Source organism: Amphiprion ocellaris, chromosome 6 (assembly GCF_022539595.1).
Source record: "Amphiprion ocellaris isolate individual 3 ecotype Okinawa chromosome 6, ASM2253959v1, whole genome shotgun sequence".
In the NCBI taxonomy this organism is placed as follows: Eukaryota; Metazoa; Chordata; class Actinopteri; family Pomacentridae; genus Amphiprion; species Amphiprion ocellaris.
Genome location: NC_072771.1, coordinates 29,341,551 through 29,368,204, shown reverse-complemented (window position 1 = coordinate 29,368,204; position 26,654 = coordinate 29,341,551). Strand labels below are relative to the sequence as shown.

The 26,654-nt window shown below is 39.8% G+C and overlaps 1 protein-coding gene across 3 annotated transcripts; it reads right to left on the bottom strand.

The window, feature by feature from the left end:
* Positions 1–574: 574 nt before the first annotated feature.
* ercc6l2 (excision repair cross-complementation group 6-like 2) lies at positions 575–14,038 on the bottom strand. Of its 3 annotated transcripts, none has more exons than XM_023282462.3 (20): positions 13,742–14,038; positions 12,920–13,338; positions 12,689–12,805; positions 12,330–12,523; positions 12,084–12,177; positions 11,800–11,867; positions 11,474–11,681; positions 11,236–11,376; positions 10,669–10,785; positions 10,471–10,590; positions 10,316–10,387; positions 9,454–9,599; positions 8,512–8,607; positions 8,182–8,281; positions 7,585–7,737; positions 6,641–6,724; positions 4,593–5,571; positions 4,353–4,507; positions 3,298–3,455; positions 575–1,983 (listed from the first exon to the last, which is right to left on the bottom strand). In XM_023282462.3, the coding sequence occupies exons 1-20, from the start codon at positions 13,767–13,769 to the stop codon at positions 825–827; spliced, it is 4,608 nt and encodes a 1,535-aa protein (XP_023138230.2). In that variant the 5' UTR covers positions 13,770–14,038; the 3' UTR covers positions 575–824. The 3 variants fall into 3 exon arrangements, with proteins under 3 accessions (XP_023138230.2, XP_023138231.2, XP_035809743.2); XM_023282463.3 differs by having other exon boundaries at positions 12,920–13,335; XM_035953850.2 differs by lacking the exons at positions 12,330–12,523; positions 12,689–12,805; positions 12,920–13,338; positions 13,742–14,038 and having other exon boundaries at positions 12,089–12,107.
* Positions 14,039–26,654: the final 12,616 nt, after the last annotated feature.

Below are 26,654 nucleotides of genomic sequence, written 5' to 3'. Positions count from 1 at the left end.
AAGTAATAATACGAGCGGATGGTGGTTGGAAGGGTGTGAATGTAATTCGCCATGATTTCTCTGCCAGCTCCACTAAGTCTTCAACTGCTTATTGTTATTTCACTAATAGCACAGCAGCTTCCACTCAGAGCAGCCTTTGAGGCACAACTGAACAGAGCCACAGGCTGCTCAGATTACAGCGCAGGGGAGCCACACCATCAACACTATATGCACACTCTCTCAGGGAGTGGGAGGCGACGAGGGGGTGCAGAGTGACAGAGACATAACAGCCATTAAGGAGTTTTAAGTGATATCTCTGCAGGGCCACCAAGAGTTCTGGGGTGGCTGCCACGGTATTGAATAACGATAATGGCTAACGCCTACAGTGGATTGGCTTTCTCTGTCGAATCGGTCATTTAACGTCATGCGGCAACAGCATTTAAACTGACCCTCTACTTCATATGCACACAAGAAGCCCAAGCTAATTTGTAATATGAACATATGAACGGTGCCTGTGTGATGACAAATGACAGGGCTTCATCAGAGGTTGTGTGAGGGTGAAAAAATGAGTAAAAATTTCCTCTAAACATGCGTATTTTACATTTCCAGAGTGGTTAACACCCTGTTTATTGAAGTAGCAATCAACGCTCTCTCAGTAACTCACTCACTCAGTGTACATTAATAAAAAAGATATAAATGGAATTTTAAATCATCAAATAAAATATGTTGAAAAAATTGGAGGTAGGAAAGCCTAGGCTAAATATTAAAAACAAGTAAAAAAATCCTTTTGACCTCAAACTAAAACAACTAAAACAACTCTGGTCCAATGTAATGTCTCTTCTGTATTATTTTTTCCACAGGAACCTCTCATTAGTCTTCCAGAGACTCTTGCTCTCCTTCTGCTTAAACCTACTTCTAGCAGCAAAGTCAGTGTTGATGCAAACTCTCTGAATTTCGTCTGGGTCTGTTAATCTGTTGATACTCTCCTCGTTGCCCTCATTCAGGATGTCCCAGAAGTCTTTGCAACCACCCTTTGATGCCTGCACTGGTGTACTGACCTGCTGTGCAGATTGTGTGCGTGAATTTGAATCAGGAGGGTTTCTGGATAGGGAAGGTGTGGCAAAACTTGTGTTTACTGATGGCGCCAATGTGGGGGGTGTTTTTGGGGTGTTTTTGTGTTGTACACTTTTGGATTTGGGTTTTAGCAGGTCATCAAGGATTGAGGTATCTCCTATCAGATCTGTTAGGAAGGAGCGATCATTGGAGGTAGAAGGGGTCTCAGAATTTTCTTTCCGCCCTCGTAAAGTTTCAGTTATTCTCAAAGATAATGTCTCCCTTTCTGGTGCTGTGGGTTTGGACACCAGGGTGGACCTGCCATGGCTGAGGTCCGAAGAAGAAGGGGTATCTCTGTCTGTGTGGTTCAGGAAAGCAGCAGCCTCCCCAGACCCCAGACCACTGGTGCTGGCCAGATCCACGCCAAGACCACCACCAGCTCCGAAGGCTCCAGAACTAGAAACACTACCCTTCTTTGTCCTCTTGTGTCCTCTGGCACTGTAGACAGTCTCCTCCTGCTCCTCTGACTCAGGACTTGGAACATCACTGAGAGGTTCTAGCACATTCTTCTGTGAGATCTTCTGCCTTTTGGGGGGTTTTTGAACATCCTCTTGTGGGATTCCAGACCTTTTCTGCAGCACAGAAACATTGGCTTGTGGCATGTCAGGTTTAGTTTTGGATCCAGGATTTTTCTGAGTGTATTTTGCATTTTTGGTGGCTTTGGGCACATCCTGTTTTGGGGTTCTGGTCCCCGTATGGCATTTTGTGGCACTTGAAACAGGTTGTGGGAAGTTGTTTGAGACTGTGTTAGCCAGGTCAGGGTGGTTTAGCGAAGTGTAATACTCTTGTAGCCAGGCCACTCTCTGGGTTGAGTCTCTGCTCAGAATCTCAACTGCAAACTGATGGACTGAGGCAAATTTAAATTTTTCGGCCATTTCCTCCAGCTGCTGCCTACAGAAAAAAGACACGAAGATGGAAAAGAGTGTGAAAAAACATCAACCACATCCAATTAGAGTTTAACCCACATTCACACATGCATATTAAGCACAAAGCCAGAATTTGGCACTTGTGAGCGTACTGTAAGGTACTTTAAATCACACGTAAAACAACGTCTTTAAAAAGCCACAAGGCCTACACTAATAATCAGATATTCTGCGGGCCTGTCAGGCCTAACCTAAGATGAATAGTTCCCTACATATTCAGGCTCATATCCAGACAGCAATGCAGTATGAGGTGTTTTTCCTGAGCTCCTAGGCGGTCATTAAAACGCTGGTCTAACCAGACGCGGGGACAGAAATACTTCAAAGTCACTGGTGGTACGGCAGCATTATGGTGGTGTTATTACCATTTGTGGCTTTCACTGGAAAAACAATAAATAAAAGTGAGAGTCGTAAAACCTGGCATGCATGTGGATTTAAATCATTACATAGCAAGGTTAATTGAGGTGATATCAATATAACCAGTGTGTACTTTCACTCCCCGGTGAGCCTCTGGGCAGAGATACAGTCGTCCCCTTTGGGAGTGAGACTGGAGCCACAGAGGTGTCTGTGTGTTTGTGTACGAGTGTTTGGAAGGAAGGTAAGGGGTGGAGGGGATGCAGCAGGACAGAGTTGTGCGTTTGAGTATTATGTGTCTGTACGTGTGTGTAAATGCTTGCTAGGATGTGTGTGTATCCGTGTGGGTTTGGAAGTCCTAAGGCGATCATTTTTGGTTCGTCCCGGGAGAGCTGCGGTTGTTCAGGGGAAAACTCCTGCACTGTTGGGCTCGATCATAACTGGGTAATCTTTGGCACGATGATGGGAAATCGGTGGAAGGGAAAGCTCAGAGGTGGTCTCTCACTAAATGCGCACACACGCACGCACAAACACAATTACTACAACCCAGGTGGGGGCGCTCAACGCTGTATCCGTGGTGGATTTTGGCCTACTTCCCTACACTGCCAGGAATTCCTCTCCTCTTTCCTTCCATCCCCATTACCACACTTTTTTGACACTAATTCATCCTTTCATCCACTTTTGAGCTCTTATCCGAACCAGACATCTTTCACAGGTTCTATTATCTAGAATCATTTTCACTTTGCTGTGTCTACCATCATATTTACCCTTCTCTCCTTTACCCTTTCTTTTTCTTCTCATGGTAAATCCGGTCATGTCATCTTCTTTCACATACTCCCACCTTATTGGTTCCCCTTTGCTTGTTTTTGCTTCAGCATAATTACAGTAGCTGTCTTCTCCCTTTTACTTCACCTCCGCAACGTTTCACTACCTGCGTATGGCTTTGGGAGTCTCTCCAATGATGAAGGTGGTGTGTCTGGTGTGGTGTACACTCTTTCTGGTAAAGGTGACTGGATGTTCCACACTGGGCTTCTGCTGCCTGACAGTTGTAGGGCAGGGATGACTGTCTGGTACACTCTCCAAAAGACTCTGGTAGAATCAAACAAGAGTGAAGTGTGACAGAAGCAGAGATCAACATATTTGCAAGCTGAATTATCTTCGCCTCAGACAGAAACACAGGTTATTGCAATGAAGCTAGCTTTCAACAAGCAATAGCTGCTGTATATTGTGAAAACAATTACTTGTTAATAACCACTGAGCTGCAGTTAGGCAGCAAACATCCATTTTAATCTTGTAGTGAGCACGTGCATCTCATACAGTACTGGCAAGCTTAATTCTGCATTCAAATATGCAGTTGGCAGACATGCTTTAGCGGAAAGTTACGTTTTTAATGTAATTTGTTTTATTTAATCAAATTTGGAATGGTAAACAGTCCAATTCATCTCCAAACTTTAAGAAACCAATAAAACTAAAACTATTCAACAACACCAAACATTCCCAGTGACAGGAATTTATTTATTTAAAATTTTGCATTAATTGATTCTTTACCTAGTCATCATCTCGGGGGTCAAGTGCTGGAATGGGACCGTGGCGATAAAATCTCAGTATTATACACTACCGTTCAAAGGTTTGGGGTCACCCCGACAATTTCATGTTTCCAATGAAAATTCAAACTTTTGTTCATGCGCTGACATAATTGCACAAGGGTTTTCTAATCATCAATTAGCCTTTCAACATGATTAGCTAACATAATGTACCATTAGAACACAGGATTGATGGTTGATGGAAAAGGGCCTCTGTAACCCTATGGAGATATCCCATTAAAAAACAGCTGTTTCCAGCTAGAATAGTCATTTACCACTGTATTTCTGATTACTTTAATGTTATCTTCATTGAAAAAAAACGCTTTTCTTTCAAAAATAAGGACATTTCTAAGCGACCCCTAACTTCTGAACGGTAGTGCAAGTCTGAAAAATCACTGTGTACCTCCTGTGTGCCTAGAAGCTCGTTGGCTGGAAGCTGTGAGTACATTTTGCGTTCAAATACGTCTCGTACAGCAGCTCTACTGATCAGCTCTTCTGCTTTGCTCCCACCCACAACACGTTGGTTAGAGTGGGTGTACGCCACCTCCTGCACGCCACCTTTAAACAAAAATGTACATTATTAATGTTGAAATAAAGTTAATTAAAAACTCCCTAGCATAATAAAATAAACATCAGATCTCACCTAGCATGCTGTCAATGGTTCCATTCATGTCTTTGGATGCTGGAGATTTCTGGCTTTTCAGACTTGTAAATGAAACAGCTTTTCCTGCTTGTCTCTCTGTTGCAGCTCTTTGTCCATGTTTTTGCAGTTTAGCTCTGGATCTTTCTTTCTGTGGAGTTGTATTTTCATCCTCTGAAGATGTGAATGTTTCTATGTCTTCTGAGTATTTCAATCTTGCCTTGTCCCTTACACTTTGTTTCTTTTTGCTGCAGTCCAGCTTTCGTTTCCCCTTTTCTCCTCCCCTGTCATGTGAATTTGAAGCATCTTTTTTGGAGCACATCTTTGCCTCCAATTCCAAATCTTCAGATTCATCTGAGTAACCTTCAAAGCAGTGTGTTTTTGGAACAGTAGTTCTGAGGATATTACCTTTCTTTTTGTCTGGGGAAGAGTTTTCATCACTCTCTTCATCAATTGAATTTTTTTCATTTATCCACCGTTTCTGGCCCTGTTTCCCTCTCACAGCAAAATCATCCTCTTTCAACAGTTTTCTGTCTGAACCGCTGGATGTGTCAAAGGTTGTTGCTCCTAATTTAGGGAGACTGACAGGACCATCTCCTGTATTGGAGCCCTTGCAGATCCCAGTGGAGGTATCCTCCGTCTTCTGATCCTCAGCTTTTTCTTCAAGAGAGCTCCCTTCGGCACCTGAACTACTGTCCCCATCTGCTAACTCTGGCTTTTGTTTGACCCTTTCAAGGAGGCTTGAAAAACCATGCTGGAGGAGACTCATTCGACCAGGGCCAGCGGAAGCATTCTCACTCCTGTTGCTATCATCTGCACTTGGCTTTGAGGCCTTTTTCTTAAGCCCTTCCATATCCTCATCCTCTTCAGTCCCACTGCTGAAGTCCAGTACCCCTCTGAGAACAACTGATGCACCTCCGCTCACCTTGGTTGGTACGTCATTTGGTAAAGGGTAAATTGTAGGTGAAGAACCTCCAGGTCCCTGAAATAAAAGAGTAGAAACAAAGAGCTCAAGAAAATTATTAGCAAACAATATGGCACAAATGGTGCAGGTAGTACAAGAACAAAACAGACATGACAACTGTAAATGAAGAAACTTGGCAACAAAGGCTACAAATTCCTTATTCCCTTGTTCATACCATCGTCAGTGGACCAGCTCATGTGAGATTTCATTGTGTAATACGTAACAGATGTTTTCTAACAATAAATTATGAAAAACATCAGTGTGATATATGCCCTCCATCATGATGTAATATGAACATAACAACTAGGTCATCACATTTCCCAGAGTAATGTGAATGGGGCTTGAATTGGCCACCAACAGTGACTGTAATTTCCCAAAATTTGTGAACTAGATGACTTTTCCCAGCTTTTGTGGAGCTTGTGTGCATGTGTGCTTACAATCCTCGAGCCTCTTTCAGCATGTGTTAAAGCACCCCAGTGTATTCTATATTTTTTTAAGAATCTGAATGGTCTCTGTGGAGCAGCAGTGCTGTAAAAAAGACAGTGTGCTGTGTCGTGCAGGCCTGGCTGGGAAAAGGATGATAAGGCATATCATTGTGTAAATAAATAGCTGAAAAGTAGAAGGCAGACTTCAGTGTGGTCTGCTCCTTCCATTAGGACTCGACAGTAATTATATCCAGCTGTTTCAAACAGCATCAGCAAGAAAGTGAGACAAAGAGAACCTCATCCTTCAGTGTCACTAAATTACAAAGGATTGAGTGTAAAATATGTTCTGTGAGCCAAGGTCTGTACGTGGTACTTCACTCAGAATCTGCTATACTTAACGTTTTTAAGAAGTACTAAATAGTTTCTGTCTGTAAGCTTAAAAGTTTGCTGTACAAAGTTTCTAATTTTCACCCTGTCAGAACATTAGCTGCAGTCTGCTTAAACGAGACTGCGTGGGCTGGTTGACTGACAGATAGGTTGGTATACCCTCTTTCACATGGGAATGGAGGATGAGGGGGCCGCTTGGGGAAGGAGATGGCGTGAGGGATGGGAAAGATGAGTGGCCTATGTTCTGGGTCTCTGAGAACGGCAGAACTACTCACGCCAACTCCCTTCGTCTCCTCCTCCTTCTCTTCGCCTCTGTGTGTGCTTGTTGTCATTACACCGGCCTCTACTTGTCCTTCTCGCTGACAGGAAGAGAAACACATTCATCACAACACAAACATTTCATTTGACAACATCAGCTCAGTGTTGTTCTGATTATCAACAAACACCTTTATAATCTTTCAAATTTCCATTTTACTGAGCGTAACACTGAGTGTATTTGTACAGACATGAGTATCTGCCTTGACGTAACAAAAACACAAACATCATTATTTTAGGGGTAATAAACAACACTATTTTGTCTTTTGGTGATGAAAACTTAAACATACTTGGCAATTTATTTGAGTTAGGATTGACATGTTAACTAATTTAAGTTCATAATATAAAAAATACAGGATGCTTGTTTCCAACAAATACAGTAGAGCAGGTTAGGTTAACGATCACACAAATTTCTGATTAATTATGTTAAATTGCTGGTTTGTAGTTGTAAACATCACGTGTTTGTTAAATAGCATAGGTTTATCAGTAACCAGGACAACTGTATTTATCATGCATATGAGAATATCAAAAATAGATTTGTTCCATGTAAGCACAATGTCCTAAATATTATTAAATCTGGAAAAACCCTCATAATAGGGATTCTCCTGTCTATGTAAACACAATGCACTACAAGAGTACCTAAAGTCATGATATTCAATGGAAACAACAGTCAGTGCTACATGCCTTATATGTCTTATATCACACCAAAAATACTCAAAGTGATAACAGTTTTCTTATGGCCATATAGTCTGATGAGGGTAGAAGTAACATTCAAATTTTACATTTTATGAGACCCTGTTTTGCGACTGCGGACATGAGTCAGTGGGACGAGGTGAGTCCAAGCAGTACGCCAAAGTACAACACATCATCAATCAAACCGTAAAAGACGTGTTGGCTATCTAACCTCTAGAACCTGGCGGGTGAGGCACGTCCCCTGGGTCTGCAGCCTGAAGAGGTTTTTGAGCCCAAACAGTTCCCCCTTATGGACGCCATGCCCCTGCACTGCCTCAAAATACCGCCGGGCACTCTCCTTCCCAACAACTGAGGATTGCAATTGCTGGAACATAGGAGGGAATGTGTGGAAATGCAGTTCTCAAACAAAATCTGTATATTGCACTGAAGTGAATTTTAAAATGAAGTTTAAAGTAGTTTAAAATAAAAATCATCTTGTCTCATACATTTGAGAAATGCTTGCATGTAAAATCAGACAGCAAGTACAGGCTTTTTGTTTTTTAACAAGAAACCTATCCTTGCTGTCTCATGTTGGACAGTCCTCTAATTAAGGACTGTCCAACATCTGGTATTATATGGTGCTGCAGTAAGTGGCCTAGAAAGACAACACTGAATATTTTTGTCATTCATTAATATCACTGTTCAATCAAAGACTTGGTATATACTAGTATATGTAACATTTTATAAAATGTATACATCTAAAACTGTACATATCCAGGCAAGCATCTTGCTGAGGTCACAGTGACTCTTCGGCCATTTTGTGAAGTACCTGTTTGTAAATTTGTCGGAGGTAGATAACCTCTTCTACAGTCCCCAAAGAGATCAGCCGAAGAACATTCACATCTCTGCACTGACCAATACGATATGCCCTGGTGACAGACAGCAACAATCACACAGGCTTCACGCATGTCATTGGCACAAAGTGCTACAATAATACAAACCATTTACATCTTGATTTTGGACACTGCACGCAACAATTAATAATTTCCAGAAAATCTAGTTTGCAGTTTGGGTAAGAAGGCTACAACAAAATGCAGTTACAAAGCATGATGTCTACAGGCGAAAAATGGTAAAGACTGTAATGTGGCACTCAACCTACCTGTCAATAGCCTGTAGGTCGTTGGCTGGGTTCCAGGTGGGGTCAAACAGCACCACTACATTGGCACCTACAAAGTTAAGACCAAGACCACCTGCCCTAAAGGAAGATACACTTGCATTACTACACTCTTACTAAAAAAAAACACCTATTTCCATGCAGCCCATATTGCTGAATCATAATTTCATTCCATAATACAACTTATGACCTAAACACAAAGCACTACTAGTTGTTGGTAAGCTCCATCTACAATCAGTAGGGGCCTTTTTCTCAACCACCTCTCATTTGCTTGATTTTTTTTTTTTATTATAAACGACAGAAAATCAAAATAGTATCTGTGAAATTTTTGCTTGAAATATCAAATACTTCCCGAGGGAATCTTGCATGTTTTCAGTCCTCCAAATTTAAAGCTGTTTTTGAATGACAATATCTCAGGAACTATTAAAATTAGATAAAAGCCTGAAATTTTCATCGTTTTTTTTTTCCTTGCAGATCAAATCCTTGCACTTTTTAAATTTATTTTTTCAAGCCACTTTATATTGTATTGTTTACAGTGTGTCAATACTGTACTATTTCATTCTCATCCCTGTACATATTGTAAATATTATTACTACTATTTTATTATTATTTTATTACTGTTATTATGTTTATTGCTACATAAGCTGCTGTAACAATGTGAATTTCCCCTGGCGTGGGGAGAAATAAAGGACTATCTTATCTTAAATAGTCTCTTATTAGAGGTGAGTTGAAATATGGAAAAAAAGTGAAGCAGTCACAAAAAGTCCCATCTTTGAGCACACATCAAGTAGCTACATGTCACATTATTACAAAACAAAACATACAGTACACGTAATATGAAATACTTGGTCGAGCAGAAAGTGTTCTAAAAATTTGATGATTTGAAATGGAATGACCCTGCTATTAGTTTTACTATTTTCAACTAACATGGTGGAAACCAGGCAGAGGTTGATGTGAGTGGAGCTGTTGAAGTCTTTGACAATCTGAACTCTCTCTTTGGATTTGGTGGATCCGTCCAGCCTGCTGAAGTCCAGCCCCTCTGCCATGCAGTAGCTCTCCAGCACATCCAGCAGCTGACAGGTTCAATACAGATTAAACATTTAAATAAGTTTAAAAGAATATTAATCGACTGTGTGAAATCATTTCTGATATCTAAATCAATTATGTGAATGCACCAACTGTCAAGGCATGAGAGATAAAACGTAGACACTACATAAACAAAGCCACACAAAAGAATCTCCACTGGATCATATTGGGATTGTATATTTATAGATATACTATACGGCTAACGCTGAGGCTTGCCATGTAAGAACTCTATCATTGAGGAAAAATAAAAGGTTAGGTCATGAAAATATGACCTCATAGTAGCCACAAATATTATCCTACTGCATCATATGACAGTAACCCTCACACTCTGCCGATTCTAATTATCTTTAATTGCTCTCACTTCTTTGAAATCCCAAGGCTTATCTATTAATCTGATAAAATATCAGGAGAAAGCCATCTCGATTACTATTTTTTCTGTAAACAAGTCATCTCCTCTCCCAGCAGGGGCAATTAATAAGGTGCACTTAGACCTGCTGCTGTGTTCAAGGACAGAATTGATGTGAGTATAAAACTCTACAAATAAAGCAATTCTGACACCATCTAAAATCCCTTTTAAACGTATTACCTGCTGTTAATCCAGTTCTGGCAACAACATATAAATCTGAACTCAGACATGCAAAGTTACTGATTCACAAAAAAAACAGAAGAACACACAAGATACCCACACAAACGCAGCTCTCACCTTGGTCGAGAGAGAAAAAATGAGGACTTTATCCCTCTTTTTCAGATAATGTTTGAGCAGCTTTTGCAAAACCTAAAAGAAAAGATAAACATACTGACATCAAATGAAACAGCCTGTAAGGAGCAGATGACAGAGACATTGCGTCTGTGCTGTACCTTCATTTTTCCACTGTACATTGGGTCTGACAGGGCTTCAAATGCTTCATCTTTACATCTCTGCACAAAGTCTGGAAATTTCTGGAACACCTTTGTACAAACGGCACTCACATACTTCTCCTACAAGAAACAAAGATGTCATTTTGATGAACCAAATCCAGCAAGCATTATGTGAATTTAGAATCTACGTGATTCTACCTGTTTCTTGCTGGTGCCTGCAGTAGACTGAAGCAGAGCTGTGTGGTTGGCAACCTTCCTTAATATGGCTAGGTAACTAAAGTACAGCTGCTTCATTTGAACACCTTCAGAATTTGCCTGCAGGAGAAGAAATTTGTATTACCTACTAGATCAATACAGTTTTTTTAAGCCACACACAGATGACCTTTATGCAAAAGCAAAATTTATAAATCCCTCTCTGCATTTAAAAGATGAATTACCTTTTAATTGTAGCACATTTTAATGCTGTGTTTTGAATTAGTGTTTTTGTTTCGCACTCTTCATAAAAATTGAAATTCAGAAATACAAGACCATAAAATAAAAGTATCTCTGCAGAGACTGCAGCTAAGAATGAAATATATTTAGTTTGGCATAGATTTGACACATTAAAGTCATTTTAAAAATGTGCAAATTGAAAAACTATATCACAGACATTTCCTGAAATTTTAGAGGGGATCTGTAGAAAGTACCTCAACCTGTACAGTTAGGTTTTTCTCAAAAGGTTACAAGGCATACGTCAGCACAAATGGATAAAAGGGACGAAGGAACCTTATAGCAGCAGCCCCTGCGGGTGCGTCCACTTTGACAATGGCATTTCTCTGAGGACCTCAGCAGTAACTTCACATCCTCAGTGTCCAGCACTGCCTGATACACAGTCTGCTGGAAGTCTGTCAGAGAGCAATACACCACCTAGGACAAAATAAAACAGCAATTTTATTATCATGGCACATGTAGATGTGAGCTTACAGAAAGAAAGTCTGACTTAGTTTGACTTATCCAGTCTTACCCTGTCATCCTTCTTGGGCAGTTGTTCTTTGATGAGAGCTTTAGTCCTTCTGAAGAACAAATGAGAAATCTTCCTCACCAGGGCTTTGACAGTTTTCCGTCCTGTAGCTAAGGCACGTTTGGTTGCACTATGCTTCTGCCCTTGCTCAATGGGATCTGAAAACTTGTTCTTGAAATTCCCTAAGTTGCCAAGACAACCTGGTGCGGCCCTAAAGAAAATAAAATAATATATATAAACAAGCAATAACTATTTTCAGAAAAAATGAAAATCCAAATTGTGTTTGCAAACATGCAACTGTTTTCTAATATCAAAGTGTCTTAACCTACCAATCCATAACACACCATAACTCCTCAAGGTTGTTCTGTAAGATGGTGCCAGTGAGACCAATTCTGATCTGATGGAAACGTAAGTGCAAAACTAGCATCAAAAATATGACCCCAGTGCAAACCTAAGCTTACCATTATTAAAGCTGCTCATTATGATGGTGACATCTCAGATTCACCAGTGTGAAGACAAACAACATCAGCACTCTCTCTCATAGACTCATTATTAGTTAGACAATAGCAATGGCATTCTGAAATAACGAAACAAACATAACAAAATCTCTGACCTTACATCTCAGCTCCTTCATGGCTTGAGTGATCTGAGAGTTTGGATTTTTTATCTTGTGGGCCTCATCCACAACCACAGCAGACCAGTCTATTCTGTAGGAAGAGCATGAGTATATTTTAATGCTAAAGCACCAAAAAACACACTGCTCAGCATACAATTCATGACATGTTTAAGAAATGCATAAATGTATAAATAAAACATATTTATTCTGCTTCATTATGAGTGTTAGGAGCATGTTTCTTACTTATTAAACTGATCCAGACAGAGGCGAAGAGTCTCATAGGTGGTGAGAGCAATCTCTACTCGTCCTTTCCTGATGCGAGCCAGCTCCTCCTCTTTTCTCAGCCCGTGGACCACCACACATTGAAAGTGACCCCATGTGTCCAGTTCATCTTTCCAGTTATAAAGCACTGACAGCGGGGCCACAATGAGGAACATCTGGATCAGAAAACAGAAACACCAAAATCACGCTAGTGACCTCAACACTATTTGCTGCACTTCATCGAATACATCTAGCATTTGGAAAAATGTCTTCTTTTTCTTGACAAAGTATTTCATGATACAGAGCATGTCCTTATGTTAGTAGCATATTTTAATACCCACTTTGCCAGGATTACTTTGCTTGGAGGGCATCTGACTCTGCAGAAACTGGGGCCTGTTGTTCTTGACGTCCTCCCATGTGCCTGTTTTGTGCAACACAGCAGCAAGAAAACCAATGACCTATGGGGCAGAGAGAACAAACACAAGCGAGTCATGAGAAACCATGTGAAGAAGAAATGCTGGCATTTTAACAGTTCTGAAGACAATTTTGCAGTTGGAAATTAAACTTTGTACCTGCACAGTTTTACCAAGTCCCATGTCATCACCTAGTATACAGCCTCTGGAACGAACGTAGTTGCTGTAAATGAACCTGATACCTTCCCTCTGGTAATCCCTCAAGTATCTGTTGATAGTGTATGGAACTCGATCCTCATCAGCATCACTCAGCTGTAGCGGGACCCACACCCTGGGGTCTGTGACAATGCTGGGAAACACAGGTTTCTCCTGGGTGAAATCATTCAAAGCTGGTCTCTGAAGTTTCAAGACAGGTATGGTTTCCTTGTGTTTTTCCTCCTCTTGATTATGGTCAGTGAATATCACCCAGGCTGTGTCATTATGTTGAGAAGTGGAGGTCAGTCTCTGGATAGTGGCTTCTCTCAGGGTGCCATCTCGTGGGTTTGGAGCCAGACATCTATCACCTTCACGCCATGCTGCTGTGAAATGAAGCTGATGCTGTATTAATCCATTGTGATTTGCAATATACGGTTTCGTTCCTCATCACAGGTAGATGGAGAGCATGGTTGTGTCAAGGAGTTTAACAGCCCATACCTCAGTCACAGTGGAAATTTGACGTTGGAGAGCAATAATCTCCACAAATCTTTACAGAAAATGTTAAAAGGCATTAAATACCTTTGTACTATCCACCATACTTTAAATGTTCACAGTGATTAGATAATCCAATCATAGCTTTTCTCACTAAAAGAAAGGCAATTGATATAATGCCAAGGAGGAACAAAACATTAGCTAGCTGCTTTACATAGCGTTACGGTTTTTTGTTTTGTTTTTTTTTAAAACTGTGAAAGAGTGTAACAATAAGTAAAAACGTGCTTTACAAACCTTTTCCAGCTGCAGAGGTTGAAGCCATCGGGATACTTTAAATATCCTCACTGGTCTTCAGTCTGTGTAGGAAAAGTCACCGCAGCTTGTTAGCTAGCTTGATTAGCTTAGCTAACATTTACGACAAAGGAAAACGCTGCAGTGGACGGGAACAGAAAACGTATTTATGTAAAGTCACATCGTCCTGAATAAGTTGCTCCTAATTTTTCCTCCTTCTAAGTTCATTTATGTGTCGAAAAGGCAGAAACAGACACAGCAGGACCAGCTGCAACTCTTCTGCTGCTCCCTCATTGTTTATCTATTTTCAGCACCGGCTCCGCACTTTCGACACATTTCACCACTTTAGAATAATTTTTTTAAAAAATTCTTCTGCACAAATTAGAAATCATTTGATGATATTATTTTAAACAATGGATGATTTTGTGACTTAAATTTTTTTTTAAATTTCTCACATCTATGTTTGACATTGTGTTGAAAGTGCTGCACACAATCTAAACTGTTTCCATTAAACTCAATACAATGACAGTGATTTTGGTACACTGCAATCCAAAAAATGTTTGAATAAAATTTGATTAACAGTCAGTGTGAAATATTGACACCTAATCATGCCAATTTTGCTCTGCTTCCTTGTCATACAATTTGCACAAAAAAACAAAAAAAAACCCCAAAAAACAAAACAAAATTCTCTTTGGTTTACTCTATTCTATTCTAGATGCACAGCTTTTAAGGTACTGTATGCAGGTTGTTTCAAACATCTTGGACAACTGCCACAGCTCTTCAGTTTTTATCCTGTCCTTTTTCCTTTCGTTGCTGAAAACGAAACATTTAAGGTCTTTGTCTCTTCCTGCAGAATGTGCTGATCAGATGCCTTTTTGCATGCTGGATAAGAATCTAAACACATGAAGTGTCTAAAATGTATTTGCTATCTTAAGCCTACCTTTTACACTTTAATTTCTTGCTCATTTTAAACCTGGTGTTTCATTTATCTAGTCATATTATACAATGCTTTAATGTTATCTTTAAACAATAAATGCAATAATTTCCCAGGTTACTCTGCACAGCATAGCATTTGAACTTTGAGTCTTTGTATTATGTGTCATTGAGTGTATGCATTAGTTCCTTGTACGGACATAATTTGGCATGTGTGCCAAAAGTAATAAAACTACTGGAAGATAAATTTATCATTATATGGACAACCTAAAAACAGACACTTTTAAATAGAATAGAGCGCGGATGCTGCCGGAGGACTGACGCCGAAGAGATTTTCATATAAAGGCAACAACAGTACCATCATATCAGCCTAGACTGCTCATCAATTACAAGAATACCACACACGTCTGACCTACGCCTGATCCGAAAAAATGCAGTAAAATCAAAACAAGCATGTTTGTCCTTTGATCTGGGTGTGATATGATAGTAATCGATAAGGTCGGTTTATGATTGTCTGTTGCTATGCAGAACAGGCTTGTAAACACACAGTAACACGGTTTCAGTTCTCCATCCCCGACTTGACTTTCCCTAAACGCTGGCCTTGGTGCTCCAGATGAGGCACGACTAGCTCCACTCCTCGCCATGGTACACTGCCATACAAAAATGGAACTTTTTGTTCCTGCTTTCTCAACACTGGGAATTTATAGGGCAGCTGCCCCAGATGTTCTCATAAAGAAAGCCCAAACACTGATGTCAAACGGTTTACATACTGCACTAGATCTCACACACACTTGTTCTCTCACTGAACCACAGGGGCCTTTGCTGGCCTCATTTCCAATAATACATTACCGCTCAAGCAGATAGAGGTGGGATAAATAGATCATTGGCTGTAGATAAGAAGTTCTCATCAACAGTCATTTTCACAGATGACTAGCTGAGTTTGTTGAGTGACTGTGTCAAGTGGGCCGTGATGGGTTTTGGTTTAAATTCCTGAAATCAAGTGTTGGTTTTCAAAAGCAAGTATAGCGTTGCTCCTTTGTGAAATTGGAGAATATGTCCCAGTCTGGGAAAACTTTTAATTTATGATGTTGGAAAACGTGCCACAGAGCAAGAATTGAACCAAAACTCTTTGTATATGTTGCTTCTTGCTCTTCAGTCCTTCACACAAAAAGCAACTTTCCATGCAGAAAAATGCACAATTGTCCATTATCTCAAAGTATAGAAAAATGAACATTCATTTAGCTGTTCTGGAAACAGTGCAAAGATCCTTTGCACAAATAAAAGTTGTAACTCTGCAGCAATATTTTTGAAATTATACTGATGCAGAAATGTCAAAGTAGAATTTCAGTTTTCATTCATCAGTTTGTGTTTGTAGCTTTTCTTTTCAGTGACTCTGGCAGAGTAAATAATGCAGTGTTTTATTCTGAAATGTGGATGAATTATAAGAATTATTATATTACACTATTATAAGAAACAACCAAAAAAAAAAAACACTCAAATTCCCAGAAGCTTTTAAATCTCTGCTTGAGTAAATGCGTTTAGCTACTGGCTTAGTTACGCTGTTGTTTACTAACAGTTGTGTACATAGTATAGCATCATCTTTGGGGCTTTTTTCGAGATGCCTCTTTAAGTGACGTCATTTTAATCACATTTTAATCTGTTGAAACTAAAAGGGAACATTATATAATTTTTTTAAAAATCCAATCAGGAAGGTTCATTCTTTTGCATCCATCATGCAATTTCCCCACTGGCTTTCCTTAAACCCACCTGGATTTACTTTCTTTCCTTTTTCCTCAGAATGATGTGTTTCCTGCAGCTATTACTTTGCTGAATCAAGGTTTGATTCAAATAAAAACATAGTGCTGGACCAGACGTTTGCTAAATTCCTGTCGATGGTCAAAGTCGGTGGCTGGAGAGGAAGACCCGTATCAAAGTCTTTTCCCATTCTCAAGAGCTTTGGAAACACTCTTGTGTTCCACCAAGTCTTTCTCATGAGTCAGAGGCTCTGCCATGGGCCAGAAGCAATTACTAAGATGCCAAAAATGACAGTTGCAGCTTCATAAACACTGATTGCACAGATGGAAAATTAGGTTGATAATTCATACTTTTTTTCTCATCTGTCTTCTCTCTCTAACTCCCCCACTTGCTTAATTCATCTGCTTCATTCATTCATAGTGTCACCTTAAGAAGTTGAGGTGATATAATATGTCTAAAATCAACATATCCTGCATAGCTTTTTAATCAAAAGAGACAGTGTTTGGAACATCATTATGCTAAATACAGTTGCAGCGATGGTTAGGAATTGAGTTACAAAGGCAATAATGTGGAAATTTTTCAAAACTTGAATGTATCTTAGTCTATGAAACATTGTACCTGTTTCATGGTAAGGATTTTTTTTCTTATTATTTTATTGCAATTCCACTGTATTGGTGCTTACGCTTGATTTTAAGGTGTTTAATATCCTTCATTTGTTGACATGACATCTTTAATGAATTCGGATCCCAGGCTTGGTCTAATTAGGACTGACAGCCACATATTTTAAAAGATGTTTTTTCATATCCCACAAGGTCCTTTTAACTTCTGCTGTCACAGCTGTCATTTCTCAAATGCGGCTGTCATCTTGTCGTTCTCATATTTATCATTTCAACAGTGAAGGCTCGTCAGCAGCTAGTCAATGTAAATAGTGTCTATTCAGCAGGGCTGGAGACAAAGTGCTGCAATTCTTTTCAGTAAAGTTGTATAAACCTTGAAACTCTTCCAGGCAGCTTTGAACATAATCCAGTTTGTCTTATCCCTGAACCTCTGGCTCTCGTACACTCTCTCCTCCAGGTACTGATGAGTGAATTCTCTGTAATTGTCACTGAGCTCTGAGACTTACAGCTGCAAGCACTGAAGTAGGAGAAGGAGGATATAAGAAACCACTTACTGTCATTCTCATCTCTGTCACGGTTATGACTCTAATTTTCACCTATGATTATGGAATCCCTCTGCCTCTGCTGACCAGTTTGGGGCCACAGACAGCTATGATGACACAACTGATTCTGCTCAGCGAGTTCATTTACAACGTAGAAGCCTCTGATGACCCAAATTCGATGGCTTGTCCCTTTTGTCCTGCAGTGAAATGGAAAACTCTGCAGAGAAACATATTTACGATCAAACTGCCTCTCATTACACTGCAGCCTCATAGAGGAGCCTTTTGTTTGTCCACTTTGGCCACACTAAGCACATCAACCAGAAAGTATAACTGACTGTGGCGTCTGTGCATATGGGTATATAATGTGTGCATCCTTGTGCTTGTTGTATAGTTTGTGTCTTACTATCAAAGGCTCTTTTACAGCAGCTGACAAAAACTGTGTTAAGAGCCTCTGATTTCTGTTTGCTTTACTTCATTCTGGCAGCAGCCGCATTCCTGCTGCCAGGCTTGGTGGACAGTCACAAAGCGTTTGATCGTGGAATGAAATCTTCCCCAGGACAATATTTCTCCCTCTTCCACCCTTCTGAACCACCCCTAACCCAACATAACACCGACCGGGTCTCAAAGAACTGCATGACTGCACGTCTCAACAATGAGGCCACACAAAAAGCGTCGACTCAGCAGAACTGGATGTCCATTTCTCAGGCGTTTAAGCATGCAATTATGTTCCCCTCCACTCCCCAATTCACAATCAGGATCGGGTGGGGAGTACAACGTGGTGTCTGTAGTAGTTCAGCTCCTACATGGAGGACATGCGGAGACAAGAGGGCACATTGGTGTCTTAAATGGCAGGATTTGCTGTATATATGGGTGAGATATCTATGTGCTTGTGTGGTTGGGAGATTATATAGCATGTGACACAATAATTTCCTGCATAGGGGTATTTACATGTAACATACCTTAGAACAAAATCTCCATAAAGCAGCATCATAGCCCAATAGATGCCACACATGATATGGAAATGTATGGAGCCTTTTTTTTTTTTTTTTTTTTTACTGCTGGTATGTGTAATGCCCTTATGTGTATGTGTTTGCATATTTGTGTTAGTGTTTTATGGGATGTTATTCGGTGGGGAGAGGTCCTGCTGAGGGCTAGGCCATGCGTCCATGCATGCAGCGCACACACATTCACCATATGGGGTCCAGAGGGGCTTGCAGGGCCAGGCCAAGCCATGCTTATGGACCATTTAGCACACATTGCTTTCTCCTTCATGGCTGCACTGCTCTCCTCCTAATATGCAAGTCAGAGCTGGAAAACTTTACAGTGAATCACAAAGACGGGCCCCACAAGACACATAGCCTCTAACTCGAAGGATATACAAGTCTGTATTTATTGGCATATTTGTGGAGTTTTCCATTTTCCTTCATGTTAGTTTCTTGATACTGTAGGATACTATCTATCTAAATCTGTCAGTGGCACTGTAGCATTTAGTGTTACCTGTCAAAGCAGACTATTGTGATATACAACCATAAACCCAGTTAAGAGAAATATGGCTTCTTTATGGTCCTATGTAGCAATGTAGCACATACTTTTTACTCACTTTCTTGCTGGACAACATACATTGAAATCCTATACTTGTTACACTTCTCCCCTTTCGACTTCTTCTTTTGGACAATGTGTTGCACCACGGCTTTACCCACAGTTTTGAGTCCACAACTGATGATGTTTCAACTTCAGCTTAGCATTGTCTGCCTGCGTTTTCACTTGTCATATGAAAATGACATATCCTTTTTGCTTCCGACCCAGTATATAAAGATCTTAGTCATAGAGATTCTACTTTTCTACTTGCCACCAATTTCTAAAAACATACACTGGACTTTGGGATATTCAGACATTAAGACTATTTTGAACTTACATAACTCATACAAACTGAAAGGCACACATTGTGCTGTGTATCGCAAATGGAACTGCTTAAACTATTATTGTTTTCTTGAAGAATGTACAAAATCATTGTGCATTCTCCACCGACAGATGGATATTTTTCATTGAAGGTGATTTTGCTGCTGAACAATGTGAACTCTTCAGTTAGCTGGCCAGTGGGTTGCATTCAAAATACCTCAAAGAAATTGTTATTTGTCATTTACAAAATGACCTGATAGTAGCAATATTTGCTCAGACAGCTGTCAAATTTAGTTCCAGAAATTAATTTTAGAGGAAATTCTGCGCAATGTGCCATGGGGACGTTGGTTATTAGCATAATCTGATATATTTAAGCATATTTTATTTGTTTACTGTTGTCTACTTTATAGAGAAAACCTTGCTCTGTTATTCATTTAGAATTTGCTGTGTTGGTTTGATTTTTTTTTCTGACATATTTGGATAAAACAAAACTGAAGAAGGTAAAATGGGAATTGATAAGCACTGATATTCTGTCTTCAAAGAGATATATTGTTGGTTTGGATATATGTACTCAGCGTGTGATAATATTACCGAGATTGAAAACATCTAATTTTGTGTCCCAAATGTGCTCTTTAAGGCTTCTATTATATGAAATCATTATCAACATATATCATCTCCCCTTGGGCCCAACACTTATAAACATTTTAACTGAATACAGAATTGACCCAGAACTTCCAAAACCCTCTTTTTTTCATCTATCTCCCTTCTCTCCCTACTCTCCTCTCCTCCTGTTTTTTTTTTTTTTTGCTACTTCTCCATATCTCCTCCCTCCTTTCCTCCTTTCATGCATCCCTCCCTCTCTCAGTTTGTCTGTGTGTGGTCTGGAGACACTGTAAATCCCCAGCTCACACATGGTGCCACCCAACGCGACGCTCAGGCCTCCTTATCCGCAGTATCAACTACCATGTCAGACCAACCAGGTCAGGGCCATTTATGCCTTTATACTTCCTCCAAGATGACTCAATGAACTCTTTCCACTTACATAAGAAGACAGTATCTAACCGCTTTGATATGCAATAACTAGTAAGTTATCCATTCTCACACGTTCTGATTCTGGTTCTCTGTATGGTTTGTCTGGTTTGTGGCTATCATTGTGCAAAAAAAAATCTTTTGTGCTTATCTTCTACTGTCTGATATATCCTCATGATCCTGTTGGATGAGCTGAAGTACCCGTCTCATCCAAATGTCGCTTTGAATAGATTCAAGAGTACTATTTTAAAAGTGTTTACTGTAACAATACTTTTTTCATACAAGTGAATTGTTTTGCAGGTTTGCATACAATACTATCACAAGAAGCAGCAGAGGGTGGACAAAGCTGACTGTAACTTGGCACGTAGGCATATCTTTTTTTGTGGATTTTGGTTAAAATCACATCCCCTATCTGCAACTATAGAAGCACCTGCACCCTGGATGGAAATCACCACAGCACTTTTGAAATACCGAAGAAGCAGAAGTGTTACATTATTTCTTTACCAATTAACTTTTTATACACGGGGACTCGAAGGAGTCTCTTTACCAAATGCTGTTTCTTATGACTCCTGCTTTGCCTTCTTTCTCAGACACACTGTGTTTTACACATATTGTCTTTCACCTGGATGTTCCAGAACTGACTACTATCCGAGCTACGTCTTAAACACACATACTGGTGACAGAGAGGGATTAATCTCATTCAGCTCTGAGGCCCTGGGAACAGTGGAGGCGTTGAAAAATAAAGCCCAAACTCCCCGTGTCTTGGCCCTGCTGGCTGGGTGGTCTCACAGGCACAAATATCATACTAAGTGACCATCCTCTCTGCAGTTCACATCAGCATTTTCAAACAAACACACTGCTAGAGTGCCGATAAAGGCATGCAACAGTGGGCACACAACCCCTACTCTGTCTCAGTCAGGCTGGGCAGGGAGAAGGTGAAATGTTGGAAGAGGGTGAGAGAACTGTGAAGAAGATGGAGTGAGGCTGAAGGAGTGACCATATAAAACAGTGAGTTAGGAGGTAGAGAGGGAGGAAGGAAGGAAAGAGAAAAAGAAAGAGAGGCAGGCAGAGATCCTTGCTGCTCTGTGTGTGGTCTGCAGACCTCCAGGCTTGTTCCGGGGTGAGTGCGTCCTTCCTGGGCTCTGAGAAGAAGGGGGCAAAAAATGAAAGAGGGAGAAAGAGAGAAGTCTGCACAATAAAGGGAATGTTTGCCTTTGCTTGTGTATGAGCACGAATGAGTGAACCGTTCTTTTATGTGGAATAAGCAAGCAAACACTGGCATGTTTGGCCCGCCATGGGGAGATTACTGTGTTATTTGCAAATATATCAGCTCGCCCCGCCAGGCAGCATTCTTTTCACCAGGCAATCACCCAGGAAGAATGGAGCCTTTTCTCTCTGACACATATTGTCATAGGATTTTCAAAAACATGTGCACCTGTGTGTATTCTGGCGTGTGTGTTTGGCAAAGACATTGGTTAATATTCTGAAAACAGAGACGTATGATGGATTTTGTATATTCTAATATTATGCATTGGTTGTCAATATGCTGGATTTAACCCGATACACTGTGTAGACAGACTGTTATGTACTGTACAACATGTGCCTGTGAAATGTAAATATTAAATGTCATGTTACCTTTTATAAAGCTTTCTTTTCATGATTCAGGTTTGAGAAAGGCTAGCTTAGTGACTCTGCAAGAGAGTGATTCTTGTGTCACAGATTCATCTATGGCTGCATCTGCAAACTCTGAATGTCTTTTTTTAATATTGACATTTACGAGCTTGATTTTGAATAGGGTTCATGTAGCTGAGATTCACATCAAGCAGAAACTGAAAAGTGCAAATGCTAGCAGCCAAATTTTATTAAAGCAAAGAAAATGATTGGTGAGGACGATTCTTGTTGATTTCTTTAAAAGCCACAATGCACATACACAAAGCTGTGCTAAAATGAGTGCAATGTACTCTTTCTTGGTGAGCTACATTTATTGTGCACACACTCATAAAACCAACAACACCAATGCATATTCACAACCCCAGCAGATACGTATACACAATATGTAAGACATGACCCCTTGAAGAGCCGAATGATTTGGTATGAGTATATTTGTATAAATGCACAGTGCACTGGCACATAAATGCACAAATCCAAACAGAACACACACACACCCACATACATCAAACACACACATTCTTGTGCTCAATTAAAATCAACACTGACTGAGGCCTCAAACCCTGAAACCATTTCCAGAGATATTTTGTGTCTCTCCAGTGAAATGTGGGTTGTGTGTCTGAGTCTAGGCGGTTGCAGAGAGAGAGAGAGAGAGTGAGGAGGTCTGGTGCTGAACAGACCGGGTTACATATGAGTCCACTGCTGTGTGCCCCAAACACAGAGAGCCATGGACCCTTCTTCAAATAAAGACTCTGATTGGACCCCATCAGTCATGTCATGTTAGCGCTCAACCACAGGTTTTTTCACCTTCGACCTGGCGGAGAACAGATGTTGGCATATAAATATACACACACAAACACACACACTCTCACACACACACACACACACACACTCACACACACACACACAAACCATTTCAGAGCCAGATTTGAGACATACATCATCTGCTGCAGGATTGAACACTAAGAGGATTTTTTTGATTGAGAAAATGTGTTTATTTATTTATTCATTCTTAAACATGTCCCATTGAGATGATTAAAGATAGTAGTGAGTGTTTCTAATCTAGCGACAGCAGCTCAAGTTACTGTATGATTTTAACGTCATTGTTTATTGTGAACAAAGCATGTTTGTGTCTTATTTGTGTTTCTGTAGATGTGCTATAATGGCTATATCCACACTGAAGCAATTTGTATTTCATCTCTAACGTCAGTCTTGGTGATTTGTTATTTAGCATCTGTTTTAGGGATTTACACAGTTCATCCGGTGTTAGTGTCACATCCAAGCTATTAGCATCGTTTTGGACAGATTCTGTAGCTCCACACAGGTAACATATTAGGATATTTCTTCAGAACAAAGCACTTGGACGTTTGGAAAACACTGAAGTATTTATATACTGTAACTATTCTATACAGCATCTCTTTCAACAGTAAGTGAATCAAATCCATTATTCTGACACACATGCAGAATCAGTTAGGATGAGTTCATCTGCAGCCAAACATTGATGTATGCATGGAGTGTTTATTAAGTCAGGATTGTTTCTCAGAATTACAGCATGTGTTGAGGTCATTAGCGACCCCCCCAGCATGGCCCTCAGTGGAGGCAGGATGTACTGTCTGACAGCGAGAAATAATCATTGTCATCAGTTACTGTTTTGTGGTGACACGCAATGTTGGAAAGGCGAAGGAAAGCATACAAAGAAAAAGACACCAGACCCAAGTCTCAAACCATACCCAACATATGAACATACGCACACATGCATCAAGAGTTTCTTAAATGTTCTTCAATTTGCAATTCCCTTCACACAAAGCCTACTTTATAAATATTCTTTTTAAATCCATATTTTCATCCTTCCTTTCATCTGCTGCTTATTGCATGCACACATACTGAAAATGCCATTGTGTTACCAGGAGCTCTACACACAAAGGGTTTTTAATTTTAGCGTCACCGTTTCAGTCAGTTCTGTGATTCCTAAAAGAAGAAGAGAGCTCCTGGTAGAAGGGCACAAAGAGCAGGCAACATGCACACACACAAAAGCACACACATGCACGTGCACTTGTTAAAAACACTTTTATACCCACTCAAGCATATTCTATAGTCCTGGCTGGGGTCCCTCAGGGCCTCATTTTTACTGCAGTAACCCGTGGAGATGTACAAAGCGGTGACAGGTCAGTGACTTATCTGCATAGGTGTCTCCTAAACATTACTAAGATCCTGGGTAAAAGTGCAGAGCAAATGTTAACACATTATTATGTACACCTGTCTAAACTAATGGAATCTAATGTAGAAAGCACAGTGAATCCTAACTGTGCCAGAGAGGGCCTGATTAAATTCCGTGCAAAATACGGCTGCAGTTTGTGGTAGTTTTGTATTACAGTAGGAGCAGAGTTTTTATTTGAAATAGCAAATACATTTAGAAAGACACATAATGCAGGCTGGATTACATTTTCTAGTAAAATAGTGAATGAGATCTTCCCAAAAACTTACAACGCTGATCATTTGTGCAAAAAAAGTTCATTATTACCTACAGTGTCCTTGTGAAGCAATGATTAGGGATGATGTGAGACAACATTAGTCATCAAATTAACCTAAAATGACAACAAAGTGACAAATTCTCTAGTAATTAGCAGTAGGGTGACATACTTTTCCACATTTTTAACAGTATCTGTACAGATCAGAAAAGTAACAAAACACCTATCTGGTGGTTAAGATTGTAGGACTTTTGCTGTAATGAGGGAATATTGTTCATTAACATATCTAGTAAGTTGTATGCTGATACTAAAAGGTACACTGTTAATGAGATCACACTGGTCCTTATATGTATGAAGCGAGTTTTTTATTCAGCTACTACAACATTGTTCATTTTGATTGAGTGTGTCTTGACACTGGGAGCACTTGAAGAGTCCTGTCTATCACTATTTTTGGATGTTGTAAAAATGCGAGTGTGTAAATTTGCATTTGAGAACAATTTAAGTAGAAATTTGAATGTAATTTACAATCTGCTCATAACGTAAATATAGATATCGATGTTCTTTTAGCTATATCCTAACATGTGCAACTACGTCTTTCTTGAGGTTATGCCATAGTTAACATTAAAATATTCAATAGGTGATGGTTGAATCTTTAGCTGCTGCATGTAATTTTGTTTTGATTCATTCTTCAGCCTTGAAATTGCCCTAAAGTTAACTTGAGTGGTCTTGAAAATAAAAAAAATGCATTATCTACTGTCAAACAAACCAAAATATCTGACTCATACTGCGCTAAACACCCCCTTTTCCCCAGTAACACAGGGAAGGACAGAGTGTTGTTTTACAAGGATAGTTTGTAGCCCAAGGTGCATTCCCACCCATTCACACAGGTGTGCCTGCATGGGAGACCTGTGTGTGTGTTGCAAGGTCACATCGCTGTGTTTACTCATCCGTCCATCCAACCAGACACATTTACCATTTATATCCAGCGTGCAGGAATGTTTATGATACTCTGTTAAATATAATGATGGCTTGGTTTGTCTCTATGAATTAAGGCCTTTCCTATAAAAAGAAGAAGAGGAGGTTCCCGTGGGGCATGTTTGGGGCTCTCTCCTCGCAGCACAATGGTTTTTACACACAGTTCTGGAGAGCTATAACTGTGCTCTGTGTATACGCTGTGACTTCACGACTTCTGCTAAATACAAGCCAGAAGCCCTATCTGATATTCACTGGGTTTTTATGGTGAGATGTTTAGCTGAAGTTCTGTTCTGTTTCATTTCTCTTTAAAGGGTGTTGCAGGGTGTTTTTTGTTCAACCTCTAAAAATAAATGAAGAAGAAACTGCAAAAGTTACTACTGTGTTGCATGAGTAATGGTACAAGCACGACAGAAATATGCATAAAAATGCATTAAACTCTACATTGTCCTAGTATTTAACAAATGATGTTGTCATCATTGATACCACTAACTGCAATTGCGTCATTCCCCTTAAATGTAATTCGGTTCCAGTTTTTGACAAATGCAACAAAATTAGAAGTCACCCAAAACAAAAGCATGGAGAATATTTTGAAGTTAAAAAGGTGTAAGGTTAATGAAATGAACAAAATAAAATGCACATTCGATAAAGAAATCTAATTTATGACAGGTTTTATAAAGAAAAAAATTTTAAAATGAGTGATAAGTTTTTGTCTCCCCCTTTCATTTTATTATTCCATTTCATAATCCTTTCAAAAACAACTCAGAATGGAGAAAGATAATAAAATCAGCTTTGGAAGAAGTAAAATTAATGCGTTAAGCCTGATTAATCCATCGTCGAGATTAATCTGATTAAAAAATTTAACGCAATGTGCATCTGCAGCGTAGAATGACTCATTTCAGGCAGTTAGTCCAAGTAGAAAATCATCGCCGAAAATCTGGACCACGACGGTGAGTGATTTGTTCAGAGGTAAATACATGCATGAACAAGCTGGGACTAAAATGGGAGAATTTGGTTGGTGTTACAACTGATG

Coding starts and splice junctions, on each gene's coding strand:
- ercc6l2 (XM_023282462.3), bottom strand. CDS start 13,769: ATGGCTTCAACCTCTGCAGCTGGAAAAG. Junction 13,339..13,741: donor AACCTCTGCAGCTGGAAAAG/GTTTGTAAAGCA, acceptor TTCATTTCACAG/CAGCATGGCGTGAAGGTGAT. Junction 10,591..10,668: donor CAGGCACCAGCAAGAAACAG/GTAGAATCACGT, acceptor TGTTTCTTGTAG/GAGAAGTATGTGAGTGCCGT.